The 11441-nt window shown below is 42.6% G+C and overlaps 1 protein-coding gene across 4 annotated transcripts in view; it reads left to right on the forward strand.

The window, feature by feature from the left end:
- The window catches only part of syt7a (synaptotagmin VIIa), a 74737-nt gene extending 64362 nt beyond the window's left edge, over positions 1–10375 (forward strand). For all 4 annotated transcript variants that reach the window (XM_046394168.1, XM_046394167.1, XM_046394165.1 and 1 more), the window contains one exon: positions 61–10375. In XM_046394168.1, the coding sequence (XP_046250124.1) occupies positions 61–165 (105 nt within the window). In that variant the 3' untranslated portion in view covers positions 166–10375. The remainder of the gene's footprint in view (positions 1–60) is intronic.
- Positions 10376–11441: the final 1066 nt, after the last annotated feature.

Here is an 11441-nt window from a genome sequence, read left to right on the forward strand (position 1 = left end):
ATTTCCTTTATTATTGTGAAAGTATACATTATTATCCTTGCTCTTCTTCCCCTCTCTCAGATCTACCTATCATGGAAGAGTGGACCAGCCGAGGTGAAACACTGGAAAGACATGCTCGCTCGGCCGCGTACTAACGTCGCCCAGTGGCACGCTCTCAAGGCCTGATCGCACCGCCCAGCTCCCTCCGTGGCCCCTTCCTGTCTCCTATTCCCCCCCTCCTCCCACTCCCATTCTTATGCACAAGACTGACTTGCTGCCAGGCTGCGAAACACGGGTACAATTAGCCATCTGCTCTCTTAAACCTTTAAACTCTTTTCTCTTTCCTTTCAAAATCTCTCTGACTCCCCTCTCTTCTCCTGTTTCCTCCTCTTCATGCGGCCGTGTCTTAATTTCTGTGTCTCCCCACTTTGCCGATGGTCCCCCTGTTTCTGACTGTCTGTATGTCTGTCTGTCCTTATGCACCTTGCCTGTGGAGGTCTGATGTTCAGTTTCTTTGTGGACCCCTTGGTTCTGAACAGCACGGCAGCCCCTGACCCATTTAAGGTGCCAGTCCCGTGGGATCACAGAGAATCTTAAGTAATGATCTAATCTCATATAATCCTATTGTATGACTATTCCAGGTACACAATACTATACAGTATCTACTGTAAGTACATGTACATATTAATATATTAGGTGTATAGATCGGCAGAACTCCCCCTATACACATGAGTTGTATACAGTATGTTATCCATAGCCTATCTGCTGTTCCCCATCTCACCCGTCTGTTCATTTGTCGCCTCGTCCTTCTCATCTGTCTCAAGTGTATCATTTCCTCTCCCCATTTCAGTCCTCCCTCCCTTTACTCAAAAGTGGTTTAATGTTCAGATGAAGTTGTTGAAAGCAATCAATACACGGTTTTGCAATGAAACCAGCTGAACTCAAGATGGAATTGTTGATACTGCTGTCTCTTCACTCTCTCTTCTTTTTTCTTCTTCTTCTCTTTGTCCCCTCTTTCCCTCCCTCTGGCACATTATTAGTGAACCCCCTCCACTCTCTGGACCCCCCACCCCCACCCCCTTGTCGTCTGTGTGCTGTGGGTGCTGTGCTGTAGCTCCGACAAAAATAGAGATTTAAAAAAAAGTAAATAAATAAACTGAACTTTCCAAAACTGGGAAAGCAGGAAGACAATAAACTTGTGAAATGGACCGTTCCTGAATTTTCCAGACAAAAGCCCTGATCCGGAGAGAGAAAAAAGAAGATGAAATAAAACAAATAGACAAATCCCCACCTACCCCCCGTGATAAGATGATGTCATTTTTCACAGCATCACCAATGAGACCAATTAAAAATATTCTTCCAATGTTAAGATGATAAAGGAATCACAAAGCAGAGTTTCCGCTGTTTGTACACATGCATTTGGTTGTGTGTGCACAATTCTGTCTGTTTATGGATGCCATGAATCCTTTGTGCTGCCCTGTGTCCTTGTTTTGTGCAGACGGAGGTCGACCTCCATCAGTTTTGACTGTATGGTGTACTGCGCTAATGTGTGCCTGTTGCTGTTTGTGTGTGAGTGTGTGTGTGTGTGTGTGTGTGTTCACAGGAGCAACACAATTCAGACCCGGCAGAAATCTTCTTCTATTTTCTCTTTCTTATCTCGCCGTCTTCTTGCTCTTCTTACTGCCATTGTTTCCCCATCCTCCTTTACTGCCCTGCCTTCCAAACGGGGGCACAGGGAAGTTCTATCTGCACTTTTTTGAAAATGTAATAACAATAATAATGATGACGATAGTTTTGATGATGATTATGGTACTGGTGAAAATTAAGGGAGGAGTATCTGAAAGGGTGAGCAGCAGTTAGGGAGAGGAGACGTCTGCTGTCTGATTTCAGGGTTTGGAGACAAAGTGGAGGACATAGAGGATGGATGCAGGGCTCTCATCCTCCTCTTTTTGTTCCCCTTTTTTCCTCCTGTGTGTTTGTGTCTGTGCTTTTGCATAACAGCTACCAGAGTCCTGGTGGCAGGCTGCTAGTGTCTGAAATGTCAGGCTTGGATGGAGAGATCAGACTCATCTGCTTGTCATATGGAGGCCGCCCAGCACAACACTGCTATTACGCAGTGTATTGATCAACAGCCACCACAGTCAGAACTCTAACAAAGAGTCCATGATGCTGAACAACAGGCGCATATCTACGAACAGCAAGACAGATGTGCACGTTGGCTTTCACACTGAAAGAAACATGAGATAACAAGGCTGAGTTTTTGTTGTTCACAGGAACTATGAACAATTGTGTGTCGCAGACAGTGGGTGTGATATTAGATGATGGTCTGATCTGCCACTGTGAGATACTATAGAAGCAGATTAGACATTATCTCTTCCCTGAGTGCTTGAGAGCACCACAGAGTGTACTGCTAGCTGCTCCGTTTGTCAGGCACATTCAGCTCAGCTCGATATTTCTGTGGCGTAAATAAAACAGTCATGGAGCTGCAATGTGGTCACTGTCAGCCATTAAGAATTGCTCATACAGACTCTTACTCTCACTGTACTCTCTACTGTAGCTGTCTGTTGTTCCATTCACAAAGTCCTGTGAAGCATTATCCTGTCAGCGACTCAGGGTTTGTTTTAGTGGTGCAGCCTCTAAATGAGGATCTGCCTTTCAAATGTCTGGTTAGACCAGCTTAGCTGGCAAACATAATCACTTGTGGGATTTTTTTTTTTTTTTTTGGTTGAAGCATCTCAGCTTCTTTTAATGCAACATTTTTGGTTCTTACTAACTCTGGCCCCATTAAAATCCTTGCCTAACAAGCTGTGGGCTCTGCAGTGGATTTTTTTCTCTCTCATCATGACAGAAGCTTATGCTGATCACCGCTGCAGTCTGATGGTCAGCACCAGGTTAGTCCTCATCTTCTGTTTCTGTTAGCTGGTGTGGGCAGGACGTTGTGTATTGCCAGTGTGTTCTGGGCAGTATGTGAGACTCGGTGCTGGCTACTGTGATGCGCTGATCCAGTCCAGCATCCCTCAGAACAATTGGCCAGCCGTGGAACAGGGCCCACTGTTTTGACAGCCACTGCCTGCAGTGTCACAGCACATTACACTCCCATTAGGTGGTCAGAAAGGAGCAATATCTCCTTCCTCGGACCCGGGAGAGCCACTATTTGCAGAGGTAATACTCACTAAGAATAATACAAAACACGGAGCGCTCTCATTAGTAACTATGAAGACGATGGACCAGCATAACTCATCAATCAGAATGAGGTATGTAATCAGTAAGCGATCGCCGCTGAAGCTGTGAAAACCAAACATGGTTTGAATACGCAGGTGTGCAGGTGATGAGTCAACACAATACCTCCGCCAGTTCCTTTCACCAAGATTACATGTTGCTCAATGAGTGATAAATTGCTGCGCTACAGGGGTTTACGAAGCTTAGTCATCAGTGACCCCGTAAACTGGAGGATATGGCTTTATTTTTAGAAACATGAGGCACAGTGTGATGTGGCTGATCCTCGAAGGTAGACTGGAGGCTGCAGGGCTACAGAGTTAGGCTTTTAAATCCGGAAAACCAGAGTGCTTTTGCATACAGACTTCTACTTAAATGTAAATCCAGTGCAGGATATTTTCTATTTTTAAAAGTTTGCTCTCAGATAGGATGGTCATCAGATAATTAGCCAGTGATAACCTTACGGGAAAGGCAGGAGGGTACTGAGGTAAATGCGTATTTTATTAGGTAGTTTAGAAAACATGTTTCTTTATGTCATTTTTATATTAAGTTTACACTGGCTTTTTATCTTCTACGTTTAGGGTCATACAGACCTACTTCAGTGTATGTAAAAACAGTAATAGCTGCAAAAGCTACAATTTTTTGCTGTCATTTTTAATGCAGCTAATTGATATTTTTATATCAAGGAATTAAATAATGTGAAAACAATGTGAGCGTCAAAGCAAGTTTCACTGAGACATTGAGACTAAAAATAGAGCAAAAAAGAGCGTGAATATTGATCTTGGATTGACCAGGTGATTAGAAACTCCATGTCAGTGTTTTGTATGTTATGTGCAGTTCTGAATATTTTTCTTGTAAGTTGGCTTTTCCCTCATAAACTGAGTTTGGATATTTGACAAAAGTGACAAAAGAAAAGACCATAAAGCCTTGTTGCAACAGCAAAGCATTGAATATTTCATGTTTTATGTGTAATATTGATTCTACATAAACAGATGTATTAATTTTAGTCACACAAGTAAAACATCATTTTATGCGGTTGTCTTCTGAAACACGTTGGTTCAAAAGTTCAAAATCAAGTTTATCAGCAACAATTTTAGGAAAAGTCATTACAGGAACATCAGGGTTAAAGGAAGAAGTGGCCACTTAAAAACTCTACATATGCAAATATTAATTCAGCATTTCAGTCACTCACATTTTTCTTGATTTATCTAAATTTAAACTGGCTATGTATGCTCAAGGTCACATAGTTAAAATAGTAAGAAAAAGGTGTGAATTCATTGATAAGGTTAAAGTTATTTACTTGGGGAAACGCAACACACTGACATGCTTTTCATCACAGGGTAGACAGTTGCACACTCCATAAAATAACCAGGAGTCTCAAACATTATGTTCTCTCATTGCCAGCAGTCAAACAGCAGCACCATTAAAATGGATGGTAAGCTCAGAGCCAAACAGTATAAAGACGAAAGCAATTTCCAGATCCCAGTTTTATTACACTGCCACCTGTCTCACACTTCTAAACGTATTGCGTTTTGTTGGCACCAGCACTATCAGCAATGACCTTCAGCGATCCTCAGCTCGTGAATACAGCATAGCAGTGTTGCACTCGGCGTACCTGCTCTGCTTGTGTTTGGCCTCAGTTCTGTCTTTCATCAGGGTTTTATTCCCCGGTGAAGCCAACTGGTTGGTGCAGGTGTGGAGAATTACTGTTTGATTGAAAAGGTTAATTCAAGATGGTAGACACAGCCAACACTGCCCACAACTTTGCCAGTGAGTTAATACTCTTGAAATGGGCTTTTGAGTAATGACAATTTTACATAGTTTATTTATTGTTTCTGTAGTTATAGTGGTATAGTGGTTTCAATTATTATTTAGGTTTTTCTGCATGTTTCTTTAGCATTGAGTTTTCAGCCACACCAGTGTTGTGGCTCTGGGGAAGTCACTTCGTCATTTGGAACCAAGTGAAATATCTCAGCAACCTTTGGATTAAATTTTGTACAGCTATTCCAGTTTTAATAACTTTGGTGATCCCCAGATTTTTCCTCTCACACCAACACGACATTCTTTCAAGGCTTTTAGTGAAATGTATTCAACAGCTGTTTGATGGACTCCCGTTCATTTTTTGTGCAGACATTCATGTCCCCCTGAGGATGAATTGTAATAACTTTGGGATAGGACAAAGCTTTGATTTGTCCAAGACTTTGACCAAACTACCTTCAAAACTTCTGACATTCCTAACAGCCTTAGCTATACTTTTAGTGCTAATTAACAAGTGTTTTTCTGAGGTGGTGACCACGGGCTGAAGTCACCCCCTCATTCACTCACTCACTTCTCCCTGTATAACACTAGTGACACGCAATGGCAAGCAGTAAATTGGTATTTCAGACACTAATCATAATATTGCTCCCTTATTTGAACTTGTTGGGTTGCACAGGTACAACACACTCCATTTTGTAATTGTTAGCATAGAGTAGTAATCACACCACAGACCTGTGCTTTTTTAGTTTAGCTTTTAAGCCCACCACAGTATATAATGGATAAATTTAAACACTCAAAATACCGGCACACTCTGTAAATATAGTGTGCTATCTCGTGATTGCAGGGTAATTTCCCACACAGACATAGTGAACATTATACGTGCTGAACATTAGCATGTTAGTATGTTAGCGTGCTGACATTTAGCTCGCAACCTTGCCGTGCCTCAGTAGAGCCTCACAGAGAGGCTAGCGTGACTGCAGACTTGTTATTAGTCTGTCCAGCCAGTTATAGTGAAAGAGGAGATCCATGTCCTGGGCCTTCATCTTCTCTAAGATGTTTATTCATGGGTGCCCCCCCCCCCCAAATTTATCATTGTCACCAGCAGCCTACCCTTCTCTGTTTACTTTCTAAATAACTGAAAGCTTTATTGGCTGAAGGGGTCACACCTGTTTGCCAAGGGATTAGCAAGATATTCTTCTGAGCCTGATGATATTGTTTGTCCTTGTCATACTCTCAGTCCCTTCCTTATCCTGCGACGCAAGTTTTCCTTGATGGATATGGCTTTCTTAAGAGGAGCGTCAATGACTCACTCTGCTGGAAAGGTGCCTGCTTCGCTGTAGTTTGTGCAGTATTAAATTAAGGGTACACTGTGCTTTACGTCTTGGAGAACTTTAGGTGTGTATGTGTGTGTGTGGATTAAAATCAGGCTTCAGTAAACTCATCCTGGAGGGACTGCAGTTGATCCTTTATTCTGCTGAATCATATGACGGCTGAGTCAGCCCAGAAGTCTTCTGTGGTCCCCTTTGTCTTTTGTCCAGTGAAGCCCTGTGTTAGTCTCGCCCTGCACAGACAGACCTCGCCTCCCCTAACTCACCCTTTCAATTGTTTTAAGCATCTGGTGAAAACCAATGTGACTTCTCTCAGTCAGGGTTCGAGTAAGCATTATTTGAATGGTAACGAAATGAATATGAAAAACAATATTGAGTAATAATATATTTTTTCTTTCTGTTCACATTTGACTGTTGGTCAGTGTGTATGTATGTGTGTGCTTGGTGTTCTTGTGTTGGGTTTATTTCTTTACAAAAACGTGATAAGAAAAATCCTTCTGTTTTTGAAGACTTTATGTAAATATTGTTGGTGAAAATTAACATTTGTTGTATGCCAAGTTTTCATTTGTCACTTGAAATGATGAAGAAAACAATGATATTCATGAAAAACAGTGGTGATGTTGATGATGCTGAAGCTGATTATACTTGCCCTTCTTGAATAAGGGCTTTTGATGTCTGCTGTATTTTTGTTGGAGGTGTTGTGAGGTCAGGGCAAGATAAACAAAGGGAGGGAGTGATACCCAACACGTCCCGGGTCCACTGTAGCAACACTGCCACATAACCTTTTACCCCCAAACACACCACCAGGACGTACACAGAGTGATGTGTGGCACAAATTGTAGTCTGTGTTTGTTATGCCATAACACATCTCTGTATATTTATCACAAACATGAAACACAGAGAGCTTATTGGCTGAGTAAGAGGACTGTTCGCCTCCCTGTGGAGTCAGTCTGCCCCGGTCGCTTGGCATCACGTCTCACCCTGTCTGCTTATGGGCTTGGGGATTTACTGTAATGCCATTGTGTTAGACAGGATTGGCCCTGTACTGACACTGATGATGCCTTCCACATTGAATTTAGAGTCATTATTGCTCTGCTGGAGGCCATACATGGGGATAGAGCATGTATGGAGGAGTGAATGGATTTCAAGAGGAAGGACATACACCTTCAGCCTGACCCTGTGACGATAATTAGCGCGCTTGTGATTCAACCTCTTATTTGGGGTAAGCCTCATGATTAAGCACAACTGACTGCTGTGAACTTGCCTCCTGCCTATTCAGATATTTGTAAGAACTCTCAAAACTCCAGCAAGAAAACCCCAGGATTAGAGCATGAGCCAAACTATAAACGGCCGCATGGCAGACACAGCGGAAACTAGGCTACTTAATCATTCCCAAAAAGTTGCTTGAAAATAAGCTTGAAATGTCGACGGTAGACAAAATGTCCAAAATGTGCCCTGTGCCTTTTCAACAGACATATTCAGACCACTGCTGCACCCAAAAAAAAAATTGCACAGGGCTGTCGTCCAGTTATTTTCTCTGCAGGTGTCTGTACGCCCACTTCCCTGTTTTCAATATGCCATAGGCTTACATGTCTGGCTGGGCCTGTGTACAGTGCAGGGATGGAGTTTATCAGTTTGGTATTACTTTTAGGACTGTTTCCGCCTCAGACATGATATGGTACAGCAGATACTCCCAGCAGCTGTCTGCAGGAAGGTCAGTGGATACAGTCCTTCCTTCATTTGTAATACCATCCCTTAGTGGGAGTTGGAAAATACACACACACACACACAAATTATTTTTTCCCTAAAATCAGTTCCTTCAGAATATGTGTATTTTTCTTTCCTTGCTGGCTGTAAATAAACTTAGAACAGCTGCTAACTCCTGCCATTATGTGGACATTTTAATCAGGTAGGTAATAAGCAATACACTTAATTGATCTAACGCCATAAACTGAAATCTGACTCACCGGGTCTGATGGTGACGGCTTTGCTTTAAAGGGATGTTGAGGGTAACACTCCTGTTTCTTCACCTCCTTTCTCAACTTGCCATGGCCCACCTCTTCAACAAAGAGTGCTCTAACTTAAAACACACAAATTGTGATGTGTACAATCTAATTTAATGTATTTATTTATGTATTTTTGCCAACTTTGTATAGTGTATAAATATCTATAAATATATAAAAAATGACAGTACTGTATAGATTTTAGCTGCCTGGTAAGGTTAATAGTATATACTTGGTAGACTAAAAGAAAAAGAGTAGAGCTGTTCAAAAGCCAGTCATTGAGAAAATGCTTTCTGTAAAACCTGATGCCACTGGCTCTTTTTATAATCTAGGTTTCGTTTCCGGTTTATTTTTTTATTATTGCCAGTGGGATCCAAAGTGCGTGTTGCTCTTCTTTTCATCCGTTCCTCTGTTAATCGGTACGTTTGATTTTTTGTTTTGTTTTTTTTTACTTGACAAGACACAGCGAGGTTCTGGCAGCCAGGAGAGCGCAGTGGAACGCAGACTGGGACCCTGTGTTGTAGCGTGTGTGTGTGCGTGTGTGCGTGTGTGTGTGTGTTAGGTGTGTGTCCGTCCATGGTAGTGTTAGTGCTCTCTGTGCAGTGCCGCCCTCCTCCTTCCCTCCTTCCCTCCGCTCTCTCTGATGTAGTTCGTCATGTGACGCAGTGTGTGTTAAGGTGCAGGATGACTGTGTTAGCTGAAGCTGGCAGATGCCCTCTTCCCTCTCTCTCTGTCTCCTCGTGTCCACTCTGCTCCTTCATTACGACGCTTCATTTTAATCCTCCACCAAGTATAGATTTCCACTTCCCCTGTCCGATTGTTCATTTACTCTCCCACTCAGCTGGTAATGCATACACCAGCAGAGTCTAATTTCCCAGTAATCCATGCTTCCTCATCTATCTGTGATTCTTTGTCCATTAGCGGCTCTCATCCGTCTGCCTTCACATTGCTGGAGAGAACCTTGTTTTTCCTACAGAGCTCTGTGGACCAGAGGATGATTTAGCACAAAAAAAAAACGATCCACGCACCTCATTCCTACTCATACCTTCATGTTTCTTTTTTTTTTTTTTACTTCTTCACGGTGTTGTACTTTTAGCCTCCTCTGTAGTCTCTGAGGAGAAGGGCAGCTGCCAGCTCAGCACACAGAAACACAAAGCAGCCATATTCAGATGTCAAGCAGAGATCTGTGACTCAAGTCTATGTTGTGGTGGCTTCAATGCCGCCGTGTTTGTAGCAAGAGCAAGGGAATAGCCTTAACGATTGGACCAACTACACAAAAAGTAGTGGGATGTGTACATTTGTAGTGGACTATTATTACCTTCCCTTTCCCACACTAGATTTATTACTCAGTATTCCGATGTGCTGCTTGGTTGCTCTGTACATATCTGTGTAGTACTTCTGTTGATGTCTCTGTATTAGGATAGTGACGGGTTCTTACTGGGCGACCTCTGCAGACATCCTCTCCCTCCCGTCTTGTTTCACTTTCCTCAAAAACTTCAAACATTCCATCTTAATCTCAAATGAGCAACATTTTAAAGATGATTAGATTTCATGTAGGCTGAGGAAAAAAACAGAAGGACTGAACCACAGATAGATCCTCTGGAGTCATGATAATAACCGTCTTGTCTGTGTTCACGTCCCCTCTGAGAACCACAAGCAACAGACTCAGCATAACAACCATCACACATGCCTCTCTGCTCCTCCAAACCCGCCCTCACGGCGACCTCACCTGGCTCCGGCAGGTCAGCGGGTCACCGACTGGTTTGAGGAGCCACTGATCTCCGGGGGGGGGGTGGGGGGTGATAAGGGTGAGGTAGGTGAGCAGGTGGGAGAGCCCTGGGAGGCAGCAGAGAGGCATTTTCTGTGGTTCTGGGTCTGGTGGGAAGGGAGCAAGGGCGTCCTCAAGGTCAAACCCAGCAGCACTTTGGTTTTGCGTTCCATGTTTTTTTAGCCTCTCCTGTTTTTTGGCCAAGCGGACTGTGATCTTACTGGTTTTCTTGTTCTCCTCCACCCATCAGTGTTACAGAGTGTGTTGGGTGGTGTGGGAGTCATGGAGCTGAGCTCTGATTTTGTTCCATATTAAAGAATCATTTTTACTACACCTGTGTCCAGAGATTGTCTTTCTTTGTGTGTGTTTTTTGTTTTGTTTTGTTTTTTTGACAATTGCTTGTGACTAACCCTGACCCTGAAGATTCATTACATGGCCAAAAGTATGAAGACACCCAAATGTTACACCTATAAATGACTGTTCACCTTTGCATTCCAAAACCTCATCTCATTCTGCTGCTAAAGCTGAAACAACTAGATGATCAACTGATAATCAACAGAAAATTCATTTACATCCATTTTGAGAATGGATCACTGAAGTCCATGTTAGGAGGATGGTTCTTGGGATTGCACCACCTTGACTCAGACTGAAATCACTCAACAGCTATCAGATGCATAGCGATCCTCTAACTTTTAACGTAGCATCATCATCAGGTCAAAAATGTAATTTGTCTATTACTTTATGAACTAACCTGCAAAAGTAATGGTGATAGTAGCAGACCTTTAGTCTCACCCACAACAAAATGTGAGCAGGGTTGTCCACGTACTTTTGGCCACATGGTTTATCTTGGTCACACATAGACATTCAGTGTAATTAAACTGCAACATAAATAATTAGAAACTGCACTGACACTGTTCCAATTTAACTGTTCCACCATTTGCTGATAGAGGCGGCAATTTGCAAAGGTTGTTTTGCCGTCGAGAGCAATTAAAAATGTATAGTCCAGCTCTGCGCTGAGCAACACATTAGTCAGCATGAAGGTAAATGAATCACACAGCTACATGCCACACTCTGAAGGAATTTTTCATCCCATTTTCAAGGATGATGACAGATTGTCTCATTAATTAGCTTCTGCATTGTTCATACAGTTCGGTTCATTTCTGATATCTCGCACTTCAGTTCAACAGCTGTGTGTGTATTTCAGGCAGGCATATACAGTAAAAACATTCAAAAAACATTTCTTGCCGCATCAAACATGACAGTGAAATAGATTGGCTGCATTTAATGTAATCAGTTTCTCATCAAGTTACAGAATAGCCTTGCACGTCTCAGGAGATGTCCGCATCTTATTTTACACCTGAATCCCCCTCTGCTCGTGACACTCTGCCT

This window comes from Scatophagus argus, chromosome 7 (assembly GCF_020382885.2).
Source record: "Scatophagus argus isolate fScaArg1 chromosome 7, fScaArg1.pri, whole genome shotgun sequence".
Classification (NCBI taxonomy): domain Eukaryota; kingdom Metazoa; phylum Chordata; class Actinopteri; family Scatophagidae; genus Scatophagus; species Scatophagus argus.